We start from the raw sequence: 26,255 nt of genomic DNA on the forward strand, positions 1-26,255 counted from the left end.
TGCTTTTCTAATATTACAGTTATGCTAAGAAGGAATCGGATCTTAATGGAGCCCAGATGAAGCTTCGAGAGTATGAGGCGGCACTGAACTCTAAGGATGCAGCGCTGGCTACTGCCCTTGGTGATAAAAAGAGTTTAGAGGGAGATTTGGAGGATCTGAAGGATCAGATTGCCCAGGTAAGATGCTGCCTCGGGCCCGCATTTGGCTGATGAGTTGGTAGTCTGAAACCATGGTCTGTGGACTTATTTATTATTTTATTTTTAAATAAACCCTATTTGTGTTCTTCGGTGGCTTCCCCAAAGAACAATCTTGGTAGCTAACACGCAGAGAGCATGGTAGCCTCTCGTCCCTTCTGGTCTGGGTTTTGCAAAACTTGCTGCTCTCTTGGGTACACTCGTCCTCTCCGCTTTCAAGGCCATTTTCATTATTGTCCTGGAACACTGAAGCGTGAAGGATTGTCCTCTCCCTCTGTTGAGCACTACCGTTTGATAAGGGATCTGAGGTGATGTCCTGGGGTAGAACTAGCAAATGACTTGAAGTTAAAATGACATAATCATGTTAAGAAATATATAGGAACTCTAGTGCTTGATCTGATTAATTTCTTAACTCATCACCAGATGGTTGCCATATAATCTTTATCATTCTTTTTCCTTATCATAGCTGGAAGCATCTTTATCCGCCGCTAAAAAGCAGTTAGCAGATGAAACTTTACTTAAAGTGGATTTGGAGAATCGTTGTCAGAGCCTTACTGAGGACTTGGAGTTTCGTAAAAATATGTACGAAGAGGTAACTACATAAAAATTTTCTTTCCAAAGGAAACAGATCGGGCGTGGTGGCTCCTATCTGTAATCCTAGCACAGGAGAGTTAGGATTTCAAGGTCATGTAGTGAGTTTGAGCATAGTCTGAGAAAACAATGGGCTGGTGAGATGTCTTATCAGGTAAAGGCATGTGCTGCCCCACCCCAAAACCCTGGGTTTGGTGCCTGGAACCTACTCCTGCAGATTGTCCTCTGACCTCTGTGTGGGTTCGGGCCACTTGTGTGTGACACAGCCCCATGCCAAATAAAGATAAAAACAAGGTGTAATTTCTTGCCTATAAGGAAAAGATAGCTGATAAAGAGATGGTAGGATTTGGGGATGGAGATACTTTGCAGGTAACTGCACAAGGTACCAGTGCTAAAAGCACCTAACCCCTGAAGCCACTGGGGGGACACAGTTCTAGTTCCCCTCTGACAGGCTTTGTCACGGCTTACTGTAAAATGCTTAAGCGTTGCACTAGTGATGGCTGCCCCACAGATTGCTCCGAATTTAGCAATTGAGAACCACAGGCTTTGATCATCATACTGTTCAAAGGTCAGGAACCTGGAAGCTGGGCTCATGCGTGTTGTTAGCCCTTAGCGGGGCTAGAAGAAGCACCTCTGAGCTCCCAGCACAGCTGTTGACTGGAGGCCGGAGCCGTCAGCCCCTTGCCTCTTGTCTTCTCCACGCGGCTTCGTAGGATGTGCTTTCTTCAGAGAGAGCCATGAGAGAGTGAGTGGAACAAGGCAGAAGCCGCATTCTCCTTCATAATCTAGTTGAACAGCAGGGGATGAAATCGTTAGTGGCCTCAGTCTGGCTACTCACAGCATTTATAGGTGTGTGTGTGTGTAAAACTTGAGTAGCATTGACAGTCCTTGCTGTGGTTGAAGGGTCAGCAAGGCAGCTGTTCCCAGAAAGCAAGCAGTGATGCTGAAGGAGAAGTGTGTGTTTCTGAGTGATCGACCCCATCGGCATTAATTAAGGGGAAGATAAGCCATTAAGTAGTGCCTTTCAGGGTAGTGTGTTCTTGTATGTTTGTTTTTCAAACATTTGCTAGTGATAATTCTAAACTTACTGAAGGAGTTAGAGAAAATAACAAGAATTGATTCATTTTTATAAGAATAGTATTTAATTAGGATAAGTATTGTTGGGACTGGAGACATGGCTCAGTGGTTAGGAGCACCGGCTGCTCTTCCAGGGGACCCTGATTCAAGTGCCAGCATCCATATGATGGTTATCATTCTTAACTCCAGTTTCAGGGGCTCTGTCTCCCTTCTGGCCTTGAGCACAAGGTTTAAAAGCACCACATAGGCGTACGTGAAAGCAAAATATCCATGCAAATAAAATTAAAAAACAGGTGTTGCTGGTGCCAAGTGAACTGGACAAGCAGTCAGACCTCGGGGACAACTTGAATCAGTCTCTTATTTAAAATAGAATACTGGCTAGGGAAATGGCTCAGTGGATAATGCACTTCCAATGCAATTGTGAGGACCCCAGCGAGCACGTGACAAAGTCATACAAACAGGCTGTAGAGATCACTCAGTGGTTAAGAGCACTGGCTGCTCTCCCAAGGCACCGGGGTTCAATTCCCAGCACCCACATGGCGGCTCATGACTATGATGTCATCCTAGGGATCCAACACTCTTCTGGCCTCCATGAGTACTAGGCATGTATGCAGACAAAACATCCATACCCATAAAAATAAATTTACAAAAAGGAATGAGCTACCATACCTCCCAATAATTAAAAAGCCAACAAGCCCCAGCACTTAGAGACAAACAGGAGATCCTGGGACAAGCTGGCTGCTGGGCTACTGAGATGTGAACTGTTCTCAAGGATCTTGGGCCCACACAAGTATTTTGTGTAAAGAACAAACAAAATACTGGCTCTCTTTTATTTTTCCATGTGAGGAATGGAAAGAATCAAACTGAATACTGCAGGTAAAAGTACCATGGAACTGGTAGCCAGCACTATTCTGTAATCGTTACCAAGCATTGAATTACTGAAGTTGATTTATAGTGTGTTTTGCTTAGTTACGGCTGTCTCTGCTCTGCCACTGTGTATGTTATTTTAATGTCAGTGGTGAAGAACCTAGAAGTGTTTCTTCTACAGAAGATAACAATTGAGAAATGGCAACAGCAACATGATTCAGTATTTTTTATAGTGGGGAATATGTTTGGTCTTTTCCAGCATCGTGGACACTGCCCAACAGACAGGTTTAGCCTCTTCATTAGGAACAGTTAAGGGGCAGGAAGAGGAAGGAGAGAGAGAGCAGAGGAGGCTGACAGGGACATGCCTGTAGGTAGCAGGGGCTCAGCTTTTCTCCAGCTAAACCTCATCCTTTAAGTAGCACTTGCTCCTCCAACAACCCTGAGTTCCAGGAGGTTGGGAGCAGAGCTGGGTATTCCACAGGGGTTTCTGATTTTTTTCCCAAGTATAATTGTCTTTTTAATGATTAAGAGAACCGTGAAGAAATAAGCAGGAAGTTAGGACTAGGCGTTATGTAGTGATACAATATGTACTTAACCTGTGAGGTCTCCAGCACCATACAAAGATACACAAACAACTTTAATGGGTTGTAGTGCCCCCTTGTGGCTTCTTTAATTATTGCAGCTCAAGACAAACACGTTCATAGTGAGAAGCTAAAATGGGCAGTTTTTATTAGTGGGCTTCTGTAGCTAGCCACAAATTCCCTATCCCAGTTTATTTGGACGGTTTCTTAAAATAGTGAAGGATCACAACTACTCAGTCCACTACTGTAGTATTTTAGTGGATTGAGTTAGTGAAGTGACATTGCTATAAAATAGACCCTGTGTACATTGTTACTAATAGTGTAACATCAGAGTCTAAGCTGAGTCATGTAAACTATTCCGTATCTAAGAAAACAGATCACTGTGTAGAAACTTTGAGGTGGACTGTCCATAGGATTGCCAGTAGAGCAGCTTAGAAACACGAACCCTGTTTAGTGTTTGATGTGGTGTGTTGTCTGGGTCCCTACAGTTGCGTGGCGCTGTAGTGAGTTGTCAGGCCATCAGTGAAGTGAAATAGCTGTGCCCTGGGAAGAGCTGGGAAGTTCCTGGGACTTGAGGTACCATCATTATGATGTCATTACTTACACCCAGAGATGTTCTGCTGAGAACTGAAAGCCAGCAGTGTAATCGCCCGCCTGTGCTGAGACAGGACAGGGTGGAGGTTAGTGGATGAAGCCTCAGACGGCTCTCGGGTTACTCAGGCTGGTGCGAGTGTGGCCGCGTGAGCAGCTGTCTCATGGTCTTTTTCTCCCCGCAGGAGATCAACGAGACAAGGAGGAAGCACGAGACCCGTTTGGTGGAGGTGGACTCTGGGCGTCAGATTGAGTATGAGTACAAGCTGGCGCAGGCCTACATGAGATGAGAGAGCAGCATGACGCTCAAGTGAGGCTGTACAAGGAAGAGCTGGAGCAAACCTACCACGCCAAGGTGAGCGCTCGTCAGCCGGTGCCTCGGCCATCCGAAGAGTTGACAGATTGGTGGTTTTATTTGTTCATCTATTTTATGTATATCGGTGTTCTGTCTGTGTGCACTTCTGCATACCAGAAAAGGGCATTGGCTTCCATGGAACTACAATTAGAGATGGTTGTGGGCCACCCTGTGGGTGCTGGAGATGGAACCTGGCTTGTCGTCTGGAAGAGTAGCCAGAACTCTTACCTGCTGAGCTCTCTCTCCAGCCCCAGGAATCATTTTTAAAAATTAGAGAAAAGACAGACTTTATTTAGGAATAAACAAAATGACTATATTTTCAATGTAGCTTCATATAGCTATTCATGAACACTACTAGGATATAGATGAAAATGGGGTTATTCTAGTGTTACCAGAAGTAAAGGTTTACGTCTGTGTCCGTGGCCACCCTGTCACATCAGAGTAGTTAACCCAAAGCGCCAAATGCTTTCCGGTTCCAAGGACTTCCGGTGCCTTTCTGCACACTGCGGCTACTTGTCACGGTCACATTGCCAGTGCTTATGGATGTGTCCCCTTTGGGTGGTTTTGTTTTATAGAAAGGACGATGGAAAAATCTGACTCTTCATTTCAGAAGTGTGGTAACATTCCACTTACATGACCAGCTCACATGATAACGTCTTGGGTTTTGTTTGCAAATGATTTCTCTCATATGTTAAATGTTAAATGACTAGATATACTAGTTAGAGGCAGAGGTAGAAAATTGATGGAGTTATTTAAAATCATTTCCATTGCTTGGCCTCACATTGTTCCTGTCGAGTGTTGGTTATTTAATGCAGTAGTAATGGGCATTGCATTTGAGAGACCTCGTGAAGAGTTCCTGCAGCCACCCAGCCCTGCTGAGTGCTGGCTTTGACCTAGACAGTGCAGGAGTCAGAGAATCCCACAAACTGGATTGGAGGTCTGAGAAGGGACACAGAAACAAATACTTCCTGTCTCTGTTTCTCACTCCTCTGTTTTACACACACACACACACACACACACACACACACACACACACACAGAGTGTTTGGAGATGTATGCGTTGTTTTTGTGAGACCTGCTTTTGCTTCTGAAAGGAAGAGCCTATCTGGTTACAAAGTCCATTCTGTGTTAGGTCTGGGGGGTTTGGAATATGAACTGTTTCCTTTACAAACATCACTTAGTCAAGTTTTGATTGCCATTTCTTTGATAGTGCTACCCTAGATAGTAAATGCTTAGCGGGTGAAAGACTGAACAAATAAACGGAGTTAATGACCTCGATACATGGAAATTGTTTAAATCCATAGTTTTAGAAGTGAGTCTGAAAAGATAGGTGCATGGCGATGTACGTCAGCAGACCAGCCATGATTTTCCTGTGTTTCGTCAGCCAGTTACCAGCAGGGCTTAGGTTTGCAATGTCTTGGTGAGTCATGCTTCCTGGTTTGTCAGTTGTAACTCACTAGGTGAGACTGACCGGCTCCTGTTGTTGCAGCTGGAGAATGCCAGGCTGTCTTCAGAGATGAACACCTCCACTGTCAACAGTGCCCGGGAAGAACTGATGGAGAGCCGCATGAGGATCGAGAGCCTCTCCTCACAGCTTTCTAACCTGCAGAAGGAGGTGAGTCGGCACGTGCCTCTGAGCAGAACTGAGGGTACGCTGGCAGGCTGGCCCCTGTGCCATCACTGTGTACCTGCTCTGCCTGCCTGTTCCACCTCTTCGTCTGTCACAGATGAGACATACTCCCTCGGGTTTTTTTCTAGATTTTTTTCATTGCATAAACATCTTGCAGCTTTGTGGTGGTGCACACCAGTAATTCCAGCACCTGAGAGGCAGGGGTAAGAGGATTGCTGCACTTTCAAGGCCAGCCTGGGTTATTCCTGGATAGCCTGGGCTACATCGTAACATCTGTCTCCTCCCCGAGACACCTGAGCAGTACCTTATTCCTAATTAATTAGAAGGTTATGTGGCGATCTACTGGTCACTCACTGGACACACTGAGCGGTACTGCTCCCGCTCAGTCCTTTTCATCACACTTGGAAACCAAAATGAAGAACAACAAAAACATTGTGAGTGAAATGCCTTCTTTCTCCTTGCACTTGACATTAGTCAGCGGTTATGAATCTCTGGAGTCATTAATCAGTCACTGGCCTCAGTGACAAGTGACTGGTTTCTCCTTGTTGACTGGCTGCCTGCCATGGTGGTGGCATGCTCCAGGTGAAGTAAAGTAGCCTGGATGTGGCTTCCAGTCAGTTTCATTGTGAGGTGATGCTGGATAAAGCGATACAAGGATTCACACTCGGGTTCAGCATGGCCACTCTCTTTAATGACATGGGAAGTAACGCCGGCCTTTTGTTTTGTTTTTTTCCCCCTTAGCAGAGAAACTTGTTTAAACTTTATGCTATTTTATTGAGCAGGCTTTTCTTCCTGTTTTTCTTTTTAGCAAAATCTTTTTAAGTATAAAAGCATGTATTGTGGGCTTTAGAAATAAAGCAGAAAATTAGTCACATGAAACCGTTAACACAGATTTTTACATTGCTGCCTTGTGCATTTTATTACTTTTGTCATAAAACTTTCTTTAGAGTTAGTTTGTTCTGCTAGTATTTTGAACCTTTCATCTAACTATGGACTGTTCACTTGCTCAAACCACAGAGTGAGTTTAATGACTTGCCCAGAGGCTTCAGGGTAACCAGGGATTTCCCCCTTCCTTCCCCATATTCCCTTCATACCCAACTCTTGTTGAAAATTTTCTCTGAGGAATTTGCTCTCTGTTGCACCATCTGTCTTAGTCCTTTTGGGCTGCTATAACAGAATGTTACAAAGTTTACACACACACACACTCACTCACTCACTCACTCACTCAAACTCACACTCTCACTCAGGTCCTCAGATTGCTTGGCAAGCACTTTATGGACTGAGCTAGCTCCATAGGCCCTGGTTCAGCATTGGGAAGACTAAGACCAGGGAAGATTAAATGTTGAGATCTTAAGTCGTGCAGTGGTGGCACATGCCTTTAATCCCAGCACTCGGGAGGCGGGCAGGTGAATCTCTGTGAGTTCGAGGCCAGCCTGGGCTACCAAGTGTGTTCCAAGAAAGGCTCCAAAGCTACAGAGAAAAAAAGAGGTGAGATCATTTCCATATCCTTAGATCGGGCTGTCTCCTCTCTTCCTGTGGTCGAAGGGCAAATACAGTCACTACCAGAGCCTATTTTATGGAAGTACTAATTCTATCGATAGGGATCAATGGAAAGATCCTTTCTTTTAGTATTGCCGTGTTGGAGAGTAGGATTTCCAATGTGAATTTGGGGGGAACATTATTCTGGAAATGGGCCATGTGCTCCTACAATGAGTTGATAGCAGCCGTTCTCTCCATTAGATAGTGCTCACATATCCCTGTCTCTTGTTCATTCGGCTGTTGCTTCTCTTGACTCTTGAGGCTGTTTTACAGCCAAGGAGGCGGAGATTTACTGTGGTTAAATAGCAGTGATCTGGGGACTTAGAACCAGGTCTAGGTCCTGACTCCAGTTCAGTCTTTTTGTTTTTCTGATGTGTCTACTTCCTTGCCTCTAAGTGCTTTCAGTTTAGTGGATTTTAACTGGCGCCCTTGGGGTTTCTAGTAGATAGGAGACGAGTATCCGCTTCAGCTACTGTGGTTTTAGTTTATCAGGGTAGAGGGAATCTCCCTCTACTCGTCACTGATAGAAGGGTTCCTGTTGAGGAATAAATGAAACACACGCACATTTGTTTCATTGAACTTGCTGGGTAACCTGGGAAGGCTTAAGGCTTAACCAACCTTCCTGTCTCTGGGACTGCAAGTGTGGGCCACTGTGTCCAGCGTGATAAGAGGTTTTGGTGAGTGTTTTCACTCTTAGAAAAGAGGAAAAAAAAAGATCTGTTTAATACTTTTCTCTTGTGTTTCTGAGTGTTGTTGAGTCATGGTAGTTTCGTCATGCTGCTGTTGGGTCATAAGGGTTTCCTTCTGTGAATGACCCATGGCTCCTGACGTTCTTAAATTGAAGATTGAAGTGACCTTTCAAGAAACACTTCTAGAAGATAAGTTGAAGTATATAGATGATAGCAATATTATTTTGGCACTAGGAATTTCGAACAGTAGTTGTGGTTGGTCTGAGTCTGCCTACCTTACAAGTGTCCCCAGTGGCACACCAGAAGCACCCATGGTTAGAGAAACTTTCTGTGTTTCTAACACCCAGACTCTGGGAACTGACTGCGTCTGTATCATAAATGAACCAGTGTCATTGTGTTATGAATTAGAAATCAGACCTGGGCCAGCACAGTGGCTCAGAGATGGTTAAGAACCTTAGCATTCTCTTAGAGGATCTGGATTTGGTTCCCAGCACCCCCAGGACAATCCAAGACTGTCTGACCCCAGTTCCAGGGGATCTGACACCCCCTTCTGACCTTCGTGGGCACCGGGCACTCACATCATGTGACATACATGAATGTAGGCAAAACACTCAGATCCATAAAAGTAAAGTTTTAAAAAAGTGACAAGACTCTGATTTCTTACTGTTCATAGTCAGTGGTCTTTCATTTCCTGCATCTGGCCCACCCAGACAAGAATTAATAAGCTCCATGTCCTAGAGAGAGAGATCTATTGTCATTCAGTAGAATTGCTCTAGAAAGCTCTTAACTGCCAAGCCACCTCTTAAGCCCAACTTGCTTTCTTGTGTTGCTGGGGATTGAACCCAGGGCCTTGTGCATTTTATGAGCTACAATCCCAGTATCACCTCATTACCTGATTTTAAAGTATGCTTCAGGTTTACCATGTATTTTCTGTGTCCCAGCCCTTTCTCCTTGTTCTTTTTACCGGATAATGGTAAATTATCCAGTAATTATCCCTGGAATGTGCACTGGTGTCTCTGCTTCTGAGCCCTCTTATAGGACAGGGTTAGTGTTGGCCCCCGACCCACACATCCAGGCCTTCTCACGGAACAGGTTATACACTCCCCAACACACACTTGAGCCCCCGTAGAGCAAGTTATACCCTTATGTGTACACACACACACACACACACACACACACACACACACACACACATCCCTGGGCCTTGTAGCACAGGTTATACACACCCCCCTCCTAACCACACACACACATACACGTGCGCCTTCTCAAAGAGTAGGTATGAGGTGCAGGTATGCTTGCACATGCAAACACAAGTGTGCTTTTGGTACTGGTATCTCTGCTTCTGGGCCATCTCATAAGTAAATTGTGCACACAGGCACACACCTTCTCATAGAACAGGTTACACACCCCTCGTGCACACGTGCACTTGCTAACGTAGCATAGACAGAATCTGTAACTGCTCTTCTCTAGTCATATGTATTTATAGTGAGTTAAGCAGAAACTCACACACTGTCTCACGATACTACAGGGTTCTCCTGGCTTCTTTTCTCACCTGTTTATAACCCCCGAGTCTGGGGAATTTGGTTTTTATCATCTAGTTACTTGTTGAACCTCATTACATGTTTACAATTTTGAGCCTGTACTTGTTCAAAGAATAAACTCTAGTAGCGCAGTATTTATTACAGTGTCTTTCTTTCTCCAGATTGAAGATTTTCCACAGTAGGTCCCTGTCTGTCACTTGGGTGGGTACTTGGGATTCTGAGGGCCTTGGCTTCCATCATTCTTTTTGAGCTGATTACCCTTGTCACTTTCTGGGGCTCCTGAGATGAATTCTGTCATGAAACGGGTGAATGATTACCTAGTGAGCTACAAGGTTTTAAAGATGAATTTCACGATAGATAGAGGATGTGTGATTTTTCACTCTGTGTGCCAGATACAGCCTCTGTACTCTGGTCACATCTTACCATCACCATGTGGCACGTGTGCTCTGTGACCAAACGGGACATGGTGGGGCTACCCTAGAGACTGGCACCTTCAGTGTGGTAGCCAGACTCCTTTTCTTGTCTTTAGAGTGTGCCCCGGCATCTCTCCAAAGCATGCTCTCACATACCCTCTAGTGCTCCTTCTGTGAAGGAGCATGCCTGCCGCTCTTTAGTTTCGAAGTGAGGGCCTTGGAGGACAGGTCAGACTTGAGGTCTCCACAGCAGTAGGGTAGGGTAAATGTTTATTTGGTTAATACTGAACACTGACATGTACATTTCCAAACTTTAATTTGAGAATATTTCTTTTTAGGCTTCTGTTACCCAAGACTTTTTATAAGAGCTGTATTATATATCTTAAAAGATAAAATGATTTATTTCTTTTATACTTTTTTATTTAGGATTTGGGTTTAATTTCTCCCAGTCAGGATCTTTTGAGCTCTGAGTTAGCGCTCTTGCAAGGCTGTGTTTGCACTCTCGTTAGGAGATGGGTTAAAAGAGCTGCCTTGTACTCTTGGGAAGTGGTCCTGGAAAGTAAATGTCCTCCTTTGACTCTGAAGTCTAGAGCGTGTTTGGAACGGATTCAAGAATTGGAGGACATGCTTGCTAAAGAGAAAGACAACTCTCGCCGCATGCTGTCGGACAAAGAGAGAGAGATGGCGGAGATCAGGGACCAGATGCAGCAGCAGCTGAACGATTATGAACAGCTGCTTGACGTGAAGCTGGCCCTGGACATGGAGATCAGCGCCTACAGGAAACTCTTAGAAGGCGAGGAAGAGCGGTAAGGCTCTCTGGCATCCCCGTGCCCACAAGCTGGGTTCGCTCCTGCTTTTTTTCCTTCCCCTTTGTCTCTCTTATATCCAATGTTTTAGGGCTGCTCTAAGTCAGACATTTACACCTGAGTCATAGTGAAGAACTGCCCTACACTCCAAAGTGTCTCTAAGAAACCCAGAGCAGCTGGGCGAGGTGGCGCAACACCTTTAATCCCAGCACTCAGGAGAGCTCTGTGAGTTCAAGGCCAGTCTAGTCTACAAAGTGAGTTCCAGGACAGTCAGGACTGTTAACACAGAGAAACCCCATCTTGTAAAACAAAACAAAAACAAAATCCAGTGCATTCTCCAACATGAATAACACAACTATTGTAAGTGGTTTACATTTCTTTCAGAGCATATTTCCAAATGTATTAAATGGAATGAAATTGCATTATTAAATCCTCTCACTTTTAAGGAAAAGAAAGCATTTCTTTTGAAAAGGAGGAAAATGACTTTGAAATTTTCTGTCATTTGTTTTAAGTAGAAATAGGTTTTTTAAAATTTATTTATTTATTTATTTATTTATTTATTTATTTATTTATTTATTTATTATGTATACAGTGTTCTGCCTGCATGTATGCCTGCATGCCAGAAGAGGGCACCAGATCTCATTATAGATGATTGTGAGCCACCATGTGGTTGCTGGGATTTTTTTTTTCTCCTTTTTTTTTTTTTTGGTCTTTTTGTTGTTGTTGTTATTTTGTCTTTTTTTTTTTTTTTTCCTTTTTTCTTTTTTTTCCGGAACTGAGGACCAAACCCAGGGCCTTGTGCTTGCTAGGCAAGTACTCTACCACTGAGGTAAATCCCCAGCCCCGTGGTTTCTGGGAATGGAACCTGGGTCCTCTGAAAGAGCAGCCAGTGCTTTTAACCTCTGAGCCACCTCTCCAGCCCCTAGAAATAGGTCTCAATTTATTGTTATCACTTTAAATATTGAGTGGACTCTTTGATTGGAGATTTCAAATGTTTTAGTAATGCAATATGAATATCGCAGCTTGACTAAATGTTGCTGTATGTAAGGCAGTTATTGGCATTGTCTAACATGGTGAGGGGTTCCTTGCTTTAGAAATGCCCATGAAGACCGAAGCCTAGGTGAATCAGGTTCTCCGTCCATCAGCAGAACTCTTGTTTCCCCGTGTAGGTTAAAGCTCTCTCCAAGTCCTTCTTCCCGGGTGACAGTGTCCCGAGCATCGTCTAGCCGCAGTGTCCGCACCACTCGGGGGAAGCGGAAGAGAGTTGATGTGGAGGAGTCGGAGGCCAGCAGTAGTGTCAGCATCTCCCACTCGGCCTCAGCCACCGGCAGTGTGTGCATTGAAGAGATCGATGTTGATGGCAAGTTCATCCGCTTGAAGAACACTTCGGAACAGGTAAAAGGACGGACGGACCGACCCGTCTCCTCAGGCTGCTCTGCTGTAGACAGTGATGGCTCTCCGCCATCTGTGTGCTTCACTCTTATAGTCTTCTGGGGTCTGAAGATTTGCTTTGTTCTAGAACTTTCTTGTGTTTATTTAGTGTGGCGGTGGGGATGGCGTCCATGTGCTACAGCAGGGTATGGAGGTCAGAGTCACTCTCCCATCGTGCGGGGTTCTGACATTGCACTCACCATTACCCAGTAAACCCTCTTCCCAGCCTGAGATTTTCTTTGTGAATCTAACTTTATCTGCTCCATCCCTCACCCAGATCTGGCCATTTCATCATAGCCCTCCCAAAGATGAAATAGAAGTTTCCGTAGCCAGGTCGGTGAAGTTGCAGTTATTAATATAGCTTTAGGGAAGGATGTGGGCTCATGTATGTTGAAGGAGCTTTTTCCTCTCAAAGTTAATGAATGAACAGATGTTCGTGATCTGATTTATATAAAAATAGTAATGACATGAATCTCCATCTTGGAATAGTTGGTGTGAACAGGAAGTATTCACTGCAGGGATTTCTGAGGTTTAGAACTGGGACTTTAAAGAGCTCTGGTTCTGAAGGAGCTGTGAAGATGTAGGTCGGTGCTGGAGGAAGCGATCTCGGGGCACAGGGGAGGGGATGTCACTTGACCTTATGTTTAGGGTTGCCGTCTTTCTCACCAGCCTATTAGAACTATTGTGCATGTACATGTGCTTACATAATCCAGAGAGCACGGGCAGTTTCAGGAGAGACTGGGCTGGGGGCTGGTGGCCACCACTTGGAAACAGAGTAGCTGCCAGGAGTGGGCAGCTAACCTCAGCCCAGAGTGGAGCCTGGTTGCTTGGCTGTCCACACACCTCCTCACTGGGCAGCTGGGGCTGGGGTGGATAGTAGTCAGCCCGGCTTAGTGCCTCTTTAGCTTGCTTTTAAACGCTTAGTAACAGCTTAATTTGGGCACAGCTGGCACAGATGCAGAAAACAAAAACAAAATTCCCTCCTTTGTCCGCCATGAGTGTCTACATTCAAAATGGAGTCTTCGGACATTAGGTGTTTTGTTTGTGTTTTGATGGCTGGATTGTGTTGTAAATCATAAAGGCCCATCTGACTTAGCAGTGAACACCATCCTTGGTTCTGTATTTTCCTCTCCCGTTTTGTCCCCTTCTGGGTGGGGTGCAGCAGTTATGAAGTTACTCCTTGCAGAGTGACAAAGTTCAGTGTGTATCATGGGAAGGCCTTAGCTCTGAGCCTTTATGTGTTCATGGATCTGATTATTTCATAGTTTTCTGTATATGTGAAGTAACCTTGTTTTATTGTGTCTTGTGACTAGGATCAACCAATGGGAGGCTGGGAGATGATCAGAAAAATTGGAGACACATCAGTCAGTTACAAATATACCTCAAGATATGTGCTGAAGGCAGGCCAGACCGTTACAGTAAGTGACCTCAGTCATCCTTTAACTTCATTATTTTAATCATAGATGAAATAGCTATAACAAAACCAAACAACAGTTTGAAGGAAGGAGCAGCCTTTTAGAAATGGGCTTTAAACTGTCTTTACATTATAGAGTATTGTGTGTGCTGTTAAAGACTTAAAAATTCTGCCTTAAGACTGGTGAAGAGAGTTGACGTTTGCATTGTGTTTTGTCTGTTTCGGTGGGTATAAAATGTTACCGCTTAACGACTTGTCTCTACTGCAGTCCGGGTCCTGTACAGCGTGAAGAGTTGTAGGAAGCTAATACTCGCATCAGCCTAAAGCTGCAGCTGCCTCAGTTACCTTGACAAACTTGAATGAGCTGATATCTTGGCTCTGCCTTAACCTTACCTGTTTGCAGGGTTGGAGTTGCAGGACTGGATTTCTAACAGAGGTCCTTCAGTAGTCAGGTATAGTTGGTTGCATATGCCTGCAACTCTTCTACTTGGGAGGTTGATGCCAAACATTGTAAGTTCAAAGCCACCCTGGTCAGCATATTAGCAAGACTTTGTCTCAGATAGTGTCCTTGGCCTGAGGAGATGGACCAGTTGCAAGCACTTTCTGCAGCTCCAGACAGTGAAATCCCAGCATAGAGGAAGGTAGACAGGAAATCTCACCACTAGCTGAGGAGCCGCCATTGGCATTTGATAGCTATGGGAAAAGGAGACTCAGTTTCCTTTAATAATGTGTTTCCTGAGAGGTTGGCCACACCCCAGTCCTAAGACTGGCTGGCTGGGGACAGAAGGAAAGGAAGTAATCCCAAAGTTAGATGGGAAGGGCTGGGGGGGGGGGAGGAGCCAGGTGTGGGGCATGAATATGCTCAAAATACCTCATGTGAAAAAAATCAAAAATAATTGGAAGAAAACAAAAAAGCCAGGCATGGTGTACAGGGCCGGGAAGGGAGAGGCGGGTAGATCTCTGAGTTTGAGGCCAGCCTGGTCTATAGAGTTCCAAGATAGCCAGGGATAGACAGAGAAACCTAGTCTTGAAAATCCCCAAACAGCCACTTGCTGCTTTTCTAGAGGACCAGTTTGAGTCCCAGCACCCATATCAGCTGGTTTAGAACCACCCGTGGAATTCAGGGAGACTGACACCGCCCTCTTCTGGACTCTGAAGCAACTACACAAATGAATAACACCCCCCCCCCCCCCCCCCAGCCCCTAAAACCAAAAACGTCCTCAGGCAGGGATAATTCCCTGGTTATCCAGAGTGCTGGGCTAAACACCATTCTGGTCTTACTCTAACTGGGCTCTCTATTGATGTGTTTAAAACACATTTTAAACAGTAATGCATTGAGTTTTGGAGAAGTATAAATCATACAGCTAACAAAGATTACTTTGTTTTTACTTAGCAAGCAAATTATGAAACAGTCAAATCTGTTAACTATTGATTTCAAAGAAGGCGTCATCCTTGACGAATGTAGATGTGACTACTCATTGTTTTTATGGATTCCTTAGGGAAAAAATAATAAGTGCTACTGAGCGTGGGGAACACACTTTTAATCTTAGCACTAGGGGACTGGAAGTCAGGAGGCTAAGGTCCTTCATAGCTCCACAGTGAGTCTGAGGCCAGCCTGGGCTATATGAGATCCTGTTTCAAGAAAACAGGTACTTAAAAAAAAAAAAAAAAAGAAGCCGGGCGGTGGTGGCACACGCCTTTAATCCCAGCACTCGGGAGGCAGAGTCAGGCGGATTTCTGTGAGTTCGAGGCCAGCCTGGGCCACCAAGTGAGTTCCAGGAAAGGCGCAAAGCTACACAGAGAAAACCCTGTCTCGAAAAACCAAATTAAAAAAAAAAAAAAAAAAAAAGAAAAGAAAACAGGTACTTATTTTTAGAACATTTTTTCCCCCCTTGAGACAAGGTGTCTGTAATCTTGGCTGTCCTGGCACTTGTGTATATCAGGCTGGCCCTGAGCTCAGTTTGCCTCTGCCTCCCAAATGCTGGGGTTAAAGGCTGGCACCACACCCCCTCCCCCTCCCCTAGGGCTCCCTCTGTAGCCTAGGCTGACTTTGAAATGCTCACAATTCTGTCTTAGCCTCCCACATATTTATAATTTTGATCAGAACAAACCTTAATGTTTAAGATCAAAGGCTCAAAATGCAGGTTAGAACTTCTCTAAAGTGTAGAGAGCTTTGACATCTCTCTGAAAATAGCAGGTGTTAATTTTGTAATAATGGGTGAAAATGAGAACAAATATCCTAACTGCTCTATTCTCCTCTTTAGTAATTATATGAGAGAAGATTGCTTAGTTCTATTATATGTCTTAGGAAACTGCATAATGTGTTTGAAAGAGTTTGGTCTTTTAATTCAGAAGGTTTAGATTTGAATATTCTCTGTCTCTCATAATGTGGAGCCATTATGCCAATCATCTGCCTAACCGCTGATGTACCCAGGGACTTGAGATCGCTCCTGGAGGTGTTGTGTATGAGATAATGTAGTGTAGTTTTTCTTCAGCTCACATTAAGTGTGATCAGCTTCTTGGGACATAGTCGTGAGGGAGATTTTCCTGTGACATTGTACAAGGCAAATGCAGGGATCAGTTTGAAGATGGAGCAGAGATGAAAACCCTGTGTATGCTTTTAAAAATTTATTGTTATATTTTAAAAACTTACAAAGGTATAAAGTTAATTCTGGGACTGTATTTAATCTATTTTGCTCAGAATATCATCAAAGCAGGGCATAGTGGTGCCTGCCTTTGGTTTCAGCACCAGGAAGGCCGAGGCAGGTGGACCTATGAGTTTAAGGCCAGCCTTGTCTATAGTGAGTTCTAGGACAGCCAGGGCTACACAGAGAAGAAACTCTGTCTCAAAAAATAAATACCCTGCCCCCCAAACAAAAACCCCATATCAACACAAAACAATTAGTTAAGAATGTTAGCTGTTTCCTAAGTTCTGAGATCTGGGGTGCATTTTACTTAATTAGCCACATTTCAGGCACTTAAGCCACATGTTGACATGTTACTACTCACACTAAACCAACTGTGATTCTGTGTAGATAGTGAAAAGAGCCTGAAAGTCGGCTCAGGTCCTGACGCCTATTTTAGTTTCATCTGGTAAATTGCATTTTTGATACTCATGGAAGATCTCAACGCTTCCATGGGCCTTTCTGCCCAGAACTAGAGGAGTAACTCCGTTTCTGTGGGGTACACAGGCCCAGGCACCCCCTTATGGGGTTTAGGTACTGCTGCTGCAGGAGTGAAACCCCACAAAGCCTGGTTTTTCTAAGAGGAGAGCGACTTAGAGGGAGCAAGGGGTATTTCTCGTGGTGATTCATAGACTTCCCCGTAAGATTAGGACTGGTTATGTCTGCCTCTGAGGACAGTGATACCACAAAGGTATAATGATTTGTCTAGGATTTCTACCTAGGTTTTCTTTTCCTTTTTTAAAAAAGTTATGTTTGTCTTTACTGTATAAGGTGGTGTGCATCACATACATGCATATACCCAGGGGGCCAACCCCAGATGCCCTGAAACTAGAGTTGGATGTGATCAGTGAGCAGCCCATATGGACACTGGGAATTGAACCTGGTGGGAATTGAACCTGGGTTCTCTACAAGAGCAGTGCCCACATGACGGCTGAGCTCTCTCTCTAGCTCTCTGTTCTTACGTTTTCTGATTGCCAGTTATTTCCATTCCACCTGTTTACTTCTGCCAAGAATACTTAAAAACATGGCAGAATTTCCATGCTGATGAAGGGAATGCATTTATTTTCTTTGGTTTATTTCAATAGCAATTATGTTTTACCTGGAACATTTCCTGCATTCTCTGTGGAGCATAATCTGAGATGCGCTGGGGCACTGTGACACTGTCTCCACTTGGGGATGAGCTACTCTTCCTGAATATTTCAGATAGGCTGCTAGCTACATCAGCTGTTCTCGAAATTGGAGGGGTGTGTACATGAATGTATGTATGTGTGTATGTGTGTATGTATGTATGTGTGTATGTGTATATGTATGTGTGTCTGGGTCTCTTGGAAGGGTGACCCATGAAGCCCATAGAGCAGAGGTTCTCAACCTGTGGGTCTCAACCATTGGAAAACATATTTCTGATGGTCTTAGACACCCTCAGTAGCAAAATTACAGTTATGAAGTAGCAATGAAATAATGTTATGATGGGGGGTCACCACACCACGAGGAACTGTATGTAGTAAAGGGTCACGGCTTTAGGAAGGGTGAGAACCACTGCCGCAGAGCGATGGGTCGTTAATGGTACCAGTGAGTGAGCGGCACCTTTGTACCGGTCGTCACTTCAGCAGCGATCCCACCGATTCTAGGTACCATCGTAACTTGTTCCGGGTCAGCTGTTTTGTGGGATGGCTAGGCTAGAGTGTGGCAGCTTGATTTCAGGGGCTCATGAGTCTATGTTTGCCATGTGAGGAAGCTGAGGCCTGCAGAAGCTCTCAGCTATGGTGACCACAGGCAGCTAGACAGAGTTCACAGACCTCTAGAGGAAGAGTTTAAGTATAGTGTTGTGTGTGAGTGTTGGGCTCCGGGTGTCCTGATGTCCTTTCTCTCTTCCAGATATGGGCTGCAAATGCTGGAGTCACAGCCAGTCCTCCAACTGACCTCATCTGGAAGAACCAGAACTCTTGGGGCACTGGTGAAGATGTGAAGGTTGTACTGAAAAATTCTCAGGGAGAGGTACGGTACAGTGATACTGTGGCCCCATTTCACCAGACTGACTTCTTGCCAGAAATCCATTGAAATGTGAAGTGCCCGAGGCTTCAGTTAGACCAAGGCTGCCAAGTAATTGAAACTGAGAAAGTGGAAAGCACCACACATGAACATAGAGCGTCTCCGAGGGGACAGGCAGCAGATACTCGAGGGTCCAGTGGTCCTGGTCAGGGTCTGTTTCTACTGCACACTTCGGGACTTTGAGTAATTTCAACTCAGAATGTTCACATTTTATCCAAACAGCATCTGATACAGAATGTCTACCTGGTAAATGCTTATGCTGTTAACCTTGTAAATGCTCACACTGTTAGCCTAGTAAATGTTTGTGTGGTGAACCCTATTATACTAGTTCTCCGTGCTCAGAAAACTAAGTGTAAGATAGTGGTGTGTATTTTCACCCATGTGAGCCCTGGGATTCTTGTCAAAGAACTGTAGCTGCATTTGATGTTTGCTGTAAGGACTCAGGTAAAATGCTATTGTTTTAGTTAAAACAGACTGGTGCTTGGGGGTTGACTGACTATTTGTAAAGATGGGCTTCACAGAACTGAAGCTTCTGGCCGAGCCTCTACTTCCTCCGTCCTGATGCACTAATTCCTGTCCACACAGAACCTGTCCTAGAGCCTTGTTTTGTTTACAGAGCATGTCCTTGGATAGGCTTCACGTGAAGCCAGCTCCAGGACACTGTCTTTGTGATACTGTCTCTGGGTTTCTTAGTCTTGTTTTATAACCCAGGGAGTCTGTTAGAGTTCAGATAAGCTTCTGTGGAAGTCATTCTGCTGTGGAGTTTTCTTGAGTGACCTTTGACTTAGGATGCTCAAAGCACTCTCTAGGACATACCCTTGTGGTTTTTTTTTTTTTTTTTTTTTTAATTTTTAAAATTACACTCATGATATTCATTAATTACACTCATGATATTAATCACATTTGTGGTATTCATAGATTACATTTGCAGGTAGGTATATATGTAATATATATATATTAATTTTAAATGCTGAATGTCATTTATTGAAGGAGGGAGGAGGTCTTAAATACAGGCTTACAGCACAATGGGAGAGCCCTGGAGGGCAGAAGTTCGATACTGATGTTTTACAATCTTGCATCTAAGCTGTTAACGCCCATTATTCAGGATATACAGACAAGGAACTTCCCTTAAGCATTTAGGAGAGTGGAACCTGGCAGGGAATTAGCAGAGAGGATATCAAGGTCAAGGTCAGCAAGCAAGGCAACGGTTACCCAAAATGGGGGCCAGGGACCTACAGGTCCCCCTTTTGTTAAAAAATGAGTTTCTGACTTGGGTTGCGTGGGACGTCATCAGGTCACCTTGCCAGTCATGGAGACACCTGCCCAGGCCACACAGGCCCTCTGTCTTAGGTTGGTGAGTGCCCCCAGGCATTACCTGTCTCTGAACACTCATTATCATACAGGCTCAATTGTGTGTGAGCTGCAGAGTTAACTGCTGCCAAAGATCTCAAAGTGGCACTGGGCTTGCAATCTGTAGGTTCAACATAGAAAAGACCCACAGAGGTAGGACACACTCTTTGCTAGCTGCTGGACCATCAGCTTAGCCTTGTGCTTGAATGGCAGCGTTTGCCCAGCTAAGCATTCTTCAGCAGAGCAACCTATATTTGAACCTTTTAGTAGAGAGTGGAAACAGGTGCTTTCTGTTGCTCCTTATGAATGGTCAGAGCTCTGTTTCCCTACAATACATCTGGACCTCAGGGCTCCGGTACTAGTAATTAGTGCTAATCCGTCCTGCTCCCATTTCCTGACGAATGGAAGGTGCTGTCTTTGTCTGCAGGCTGCTCAGGTGGTCCTGCTGCCACCATGGTCCTTGAGTTAGAGCATTTGGCCTCCAGCTTCTTTTAATCAGCATTTCTTAGCACCTTTTCTTTGCTAGGAGCTGAAATCTTAAGCAGAACTCATGTTGAGTTGTATAGAGAATTTAGTATGTCAGAGGACTGCACAGAATTTTCAGTAACAGAACAGGATAAAAAGCGTTAGAAACTGCTCAGCAGGTATTTCAAATTGGATCCCAGTAGCTCCCCTGCAGGAACAAATTGGAGGTCTACTAACTGCTGCTAATTACACAAAATTCACTAGCTAAAGCTGCTGATGCAAATGGCTTAAACATCCTTGCTAGAGCAATGCTGGTTCTTAAGCAAAGGAAAGGGCCTCTTTCCTGTGGCTTCTGACTTGAAGTTTGCTTTCTTGCGTTTAGGAGGTTGCTCAGAGAAGTACAGTCTTTAAGACAACCATACCTGAAGAGGAAGAGGAGGAGGAAGAGCCCATTGGAGTGGTTGGTGAGGAGGAGCGTTTCTACCAGCAGGTAGTACTTGTTTGAATTTTTAGTAATGGACTTGCCTGAAAACTCACTGTGTGGGTTTCCTTGCTACTCATGACCCCGAGCAGTAGCAGTCCATCCGCTGGGTGTGTGCTCAACACAGCAGTGCTCAGGGCAGCACCTTGGATGCAGTAGAAGATGGTAGTAGCCCTGTTCAATTGTTTTCTGTCACCTTTGACTTTCATCATTTGTTTTCTGGTATCGATGGTGTGTTGTTCTAGACATTATGTTACAAGTGCACAGATTAATTAGATCGTATGCCTTGAAGCTTATTCATTGGATTCTGAAAAGTTTGTGTTACTAAATGAGAGCAGCATTCATGTATAAACTTAAACAGAACACAGAACCTAGAGTCACACTGAGCTCCAGTGTGGAGCCAACTTCACTGCTGTTAGTAATCGCAAGAGAGTTCAGCTGATGCCCGGGCTTTGTATAACCCTTCAAATAAACTCCAAATTCAGCCTTAACTCATTAAATTTGGAAAAAATATATTAATATAACTAATGAGCCTCTAGCTTATATTCTCAAGCTGTGAGCGTGATCATTAATCCATCTCTTGTCTCCATAATTGTAATCTAAGTTGGCCTTGTTTCTTAATCAGTGTTCTGTTGCTGTAGAGACACCATGACCAAGGCAACTCTTAAGAAAGAAAACATTTAATTGGGAACTTGCTTACAGTTTCAGAGTTTAAGTTTATTATTATCATGGTGCTGGACCAGGAGCTGAGAGTGAACCTCCTGATCTGTAACGAGAGAGACAGAGACAGACAGACAGACAGACAGACAGAGACAGACAGAGAGATTGATACTGAATCTGGCCCGGGCCTTGGAGACACACCTCTTTCAACCACACACACCTCCTGATCCTTCTCATCAGTAAATGGTTCCCCTCCCCGTGACTGAGCAAGCATTCAGGTGTGAACCTGTGGGGAGCATTCTCACTCAGACACCAGTCTTGCTTCGCTAGCCCTGCTGGTAGCTGACTTCACGTGTGGAACCCACTCGTGTGACCTCCTGTGGGATCACATTTCATCTGGATGTCTTGTCATTTTGCTGGCATAGTTAAGTATGTTATACTTGGCTTTAATGAGAACCAAGCACAGGATCCATTTCCTACTGTCCATGGAAACCTCACAGTGATCTGCATGAATCTCACCAGGTCAGATCTGGAGAGGGCATTCTAGGCCTCTGGTGTCATTGTAAACAGCTGTTGGAAATGCTACTTGGACAGCCAGTGTTCTGAAGGATAGGACATTATTTGGGTATTAAAGAAAGGACAAGCGATAGTGTTGGAACTGTCAGTGGAATGCACCAGACTTGGGCTTAGAAACCGTTATTCTTCGTTCCGATGAGTCTGTGGTGTGACCGGCCGGCGCTGGGGCTGAAAGGACCCGTCCAGTGTGGTTCTCATGATTCACTAGTTCAGCCCAAGCTTCTTCCAGAACAGCAGCTGGCAAAGACGGTGGAAATGCAAGTCCTGGGCCTCCCAAAAGCTAGGCCCAGAGCCCTTCCTAGAAGTAAGCCAAGGCTAGCCAGCACTTGGGAAGGGAGGGAGGGACCAAGACGTGTGGAATGTCTTGTCAATTTTGTCAGAGCCAGGAGCTAGGACACTCCTGCATGCTAGGGAAGAACTCTCCCATTGAGCTGTCCACCCCACTACTTAGGGTGCTTTGTGGATGGTGCTGAGTCCACCTTTTGTCAGATGTGTTGTTGGGGCTGTGGGAGAGGTAAAGGGGAAAGCCTGCTGCTGAGCTGGTGTGGTTCACATTGCCCAGGCCCCTCGTCTCCACAGTCTGCAGCAAAGCAGAACTGGAGTGTCGGAATATATATCACTAGGCAAAGTAAGGTAGAGGCCGACTCCAGAGCTGCTAAGAAAGTAGTAGGTAAATGCAGACTTGAGAGAGAAGAAAAGAAAAGGTCCACAGTGTTGGAGGCTCTGTGCTTGTGATCACTGACGATAGTAACCTCTGAGTTCAAAAGAGGAAGGATTGGAGCTGCTGAGCACAGTGGCAGTGATCCGGTCCCCTGGAGACTGAAAACCTTCAGTTTTAGTTTAATTAGGAGGAGTCACAGTCACACAGGGAGGAAGTTTTGCTAGGCAAGTGACACTGAGCAATGTCTTTAAAGGTTTAAACCCTTTTTGTCGTATGTGTATGAATGTTTTGCCTGCACCTCCCCATGCAGTACCCGTGGAGGCCAGAAGAGGGCATAGGATCCCTGGAACCGAAGTTACAGAGGGCATCAGACCCAGGTCGTCCAGGGAGAGCAGCCGTGCGCTTAACCTCTGATAACCGCTGAGCCATCTCTCTCCAGCCCGTTTGCCGCCTTTCCCCCCCTTATTTAAGCCCAGCTCTTGCTGTGGTTGTAACCTCAGCAAACTTGAGTTTCTATTTCACCACAGTGGTTTTCAGCTCAGCTACATAGGAGAATGACTTTAAAATTACAGAGTTAAGTGAGAAATCCTTATTTGTTTACAGGCTTAGATCAGCTGTTGGTTTGTTTGTTCTTTGTTTTTAAAAACTCAGCTGTGAGCTGGGTGGCCCACGCCTTTAATCCCAGCACTTGGGAGGCAGAGCCAAGCAGATCTCTGTGAGTTCTAGGCCAGCCTGGTCTACAGAGCAACATCTAGGACAGGCACCAAAACTGCACAGAGAAACCCTGTCTCAGAAAAAAACAAAAACAAAAAAACCTCAGTTGTGGGATTTGTTGAAGTAAGCCCTTAGGAGAATGCTAAAAAGAGTGAGAATGACCAGGCCCATTTTAAGTAGGCAGTGCAGGTGTTTAGTGTCTGTTTGAAAGGGTTTGTGTTTAGAACATTGTGATGTCAGTGCTGAGTCTTTTTTCTGTTCCCCCCTCCCCAGGGAGCCCCAAGAACATCCAATAGAAGCTGTGCCATTATGTGAACCTGTCACTCACCTGTCTTCGGAGACAGAAGCATGGTAATCCTGGATACAGTGCAGAGCCTTCTCAGAAGCACAGGATATTTTTGTATTTCCTTTATGTGAATTTTTAAGCTGCGAATCTGATGGCCTTAATTTCCTTTTTGACACTGAAAGTTTTGTAAAAGAAATCCTATCCATACACGTTGTTGCAAGATGTGAATATTGACACTGAACTAACTGTACTGTTTGGAAAGGGGCCCTCACGGCTTGGCATTTTTTTGTATGTGTGTATGTATTTTTTTTTTTTTTAAGTTCTTTTAAGGAAGGATGGGGAGGGTAAGTATACCACTGCGTGTCCGGGCATAATTTGAAGATTGCTCTGTCTAGTTGGGCAGTCTGCTCTTGATCATTCTCTGCTCTATATAAAACGGTGCTGTTCGGGAGGGGGAAAGCAACTTTTTCAATATATTGAACTTTTGTATGGAATTTTTTTGTACCAAGTGATCAAGGTTACAAATTTTTTTTAAATAGAAAGAGAAGGAAATTTTTGTAAGAAGGCAATATTAATCTAGCCGTCATGTAAGCACTCTGGATGGAGGTTTCGAAAAGCTGTGTATGTTCAGCTATTTCTCTTAATTCTTGATTCATGAGGGGATGGGGCAGGCGGGGATAGGGTGGGGGAGGGAGTCTCTTCAAATGCTCTAGTTGTGTTTTTTAAGATAGTGTAACATGCTTAAATTTCTTATGCGACATTAACAAATAAAAAGCTGTTTTACTATTACTCTGCTGTCCTTTTTAACTCTAGATCCGCGGTTCTCAATCTGTGTGTGTTGACCCCTTTGGGGGAGGGTTGTCAGATGATCATTTCACAGGGGTTGTATATCAGATATCCTGCATATCAGATATTTACATTAAGAGTCATAACAGTAGCAAAATTACAGTATAAAGTAGCAATGAAAATAATGTTATGGCTGGTGTCACTGTATTCAACGGGACTGTTTCAAACAGTCTCAGGATTAGGAAGGCTGAGAACCACAGCTTTAGACAGATCTTGACGGGGTAGAAATGTTTAGGTTTGATTGGCTTGTGTGAACTGGACTCCTTAGTGATGCTTTCACAGTGGAGGGAGGCGACAGATTCAGAGTTCAGAGCCCCTCGGTGCTCTGTTGGCAGTAATAATAGAATGTTCAATACTTACCATGCTTTTTAGCCTCACAACAGTGGCTTTCAGATTTCCCCCACAGAAACAGTGGGTGAAGACATAGGAAAGTGTGCACGTTGAAGGAGAAAGTGAGGAGATTCGAGAGTGTTTTGACTCTCATTTAAAATAGAAAGGAAAAAAACTGATGTAGAATCCCCTGCTGGAGGAGTGACCGAGAGGCAGTAAGTACATGGAGAGTGTGTGGCAGGTGCCCTGGCCTGTGGTCATCACTAAGGCATCACTGGTTGGATTTGAGGAGTTTCTGTCTGTGATTGCTTTAGCAGCGTCGGTTCGGAACGTCGGAGGCCTCCCTAGAACACACGGATGATATTTCAGAAGCTAACCCAAAGCCAGTGTTTGCTCTCCTCTTAAAATATTCCTGCAGTAAGCTGTGTAAAGACTACCAGCTTTCACTTGAAAATAACTCCCAAAGCCCCAAATTACTGTGCGCCACAGACTGACTGCGCACACCGCTGCTGTCGCAGACACAAGATAAATGCTGGGCCAGCAATTCTGTCTGCTGAAGCAGATGAAATGATAACTTCTCAGCACAGGTTTATCTTCTGAATGGTGATACGGAAGACAGCCGAACATAGTTGTGAAGTATTTTGTCACAAGATGGGGTTCTTGTCGTCACGTATACCCTGGGTTCTTCACCGCCAGATTAATTACGCCATAAAAAAACAACATTTTAGGTAGGCATTGAGGAAAAAAATAGCAGTTGTGATACAGTAGAATATTACATGATCTCATGAAAATAGAGAGCCAGGATTCAGTTAACCAAAGTAGTTTGGAGCTTCTTGTGGTTTTCAGGGATCCGCTGCTCTGACCCTGTCCCATGAACTTGGGGTGCTGGGGGCACTCCGCCCACATCTCCAGTGGTAGAGGCCAGGCAGAGAGCACACAAACATGCTTTGGAATTACCCTTCTTCTAACAAGTGGGAATTCATCTTCTCCCCTTGGCTTGTCTGCCACGCTCTGTCTTGACCTTCGTGTTTAGCTTATTTTCATTCCGCCGACTTGGGTCCCATCTTACATTCTTATTTGTTGGAAACTATGGCAGGCATCACTGTTCCCTGTCCCTCCAGTCTGGGATTTTAGGACGAATGCTGAAGCTCTCCTTTCTTGTGTTAGATCTCTCTGGTGCATTCGAGGAAGTCCTTTGTGCTGGTCTCACTGATTCTGCTCTTGACCCTCCCTGTCCACCTTGGCATTTATCCAAGCCATTGAGTTTGAGTTCATCGGCTTCATTTCTGAAGTTGTCTTTGATTCTCTTTTAAAGGGGGAGGGAGGGGGGAGAGAGGGAAGGAGGAGGTGAGGAGTGAGTGTGTCTAAGCTAGAGGACAACCTTGGGCATCACTCCTGGAGCTGCCAACCTGATTTTTTGTTTGTTTGTTTGTT

At 44.7% G+C, this 26,255-nt stretch overlaps 1 protein-coding gene across 1 annotated transcript; it reads left to right on the plus strand.

Moving 5' to 3' along the window:
* Positions 1-23,891, plus strand: Lmnb1 (lamin B1). Its single transcript, XM_037197150.1, is given in 11 exon segments — positions 1-176; positions 661-786; positions 4,087-4,174; positions 4,177-4,256; positions 5,746-5,871; positions 10,654-10,874; positions 12,044-12,269; positions 13,619-13,723; positions 18,279-18,398; positions 20,650-20,757; positions 23,633-23,891. Coding segments are annotated over 11 exon segments (1,362 nt in total). The 5' UTR covers positions 1-56; the 3' UTR covers positions 23,675-23,891.
* Positions 23,892-26,255: the final 2,364 nt, after the last annotated feature.

This window comes from Peromyscus leucopus, chromosome 19 (genome assembly GCF_004664715.2).
Source record: "Peromyscus leucopus breed LL Stock chromosome 19, UCI_PerLeu_2.1, whole genome shotgun sequence".
NCBI lineage: Eukaryota > Metazoa > Chordata > Mammalia > Rodentia > Cricetidae > Peromyscus > Peromyscus leucopus.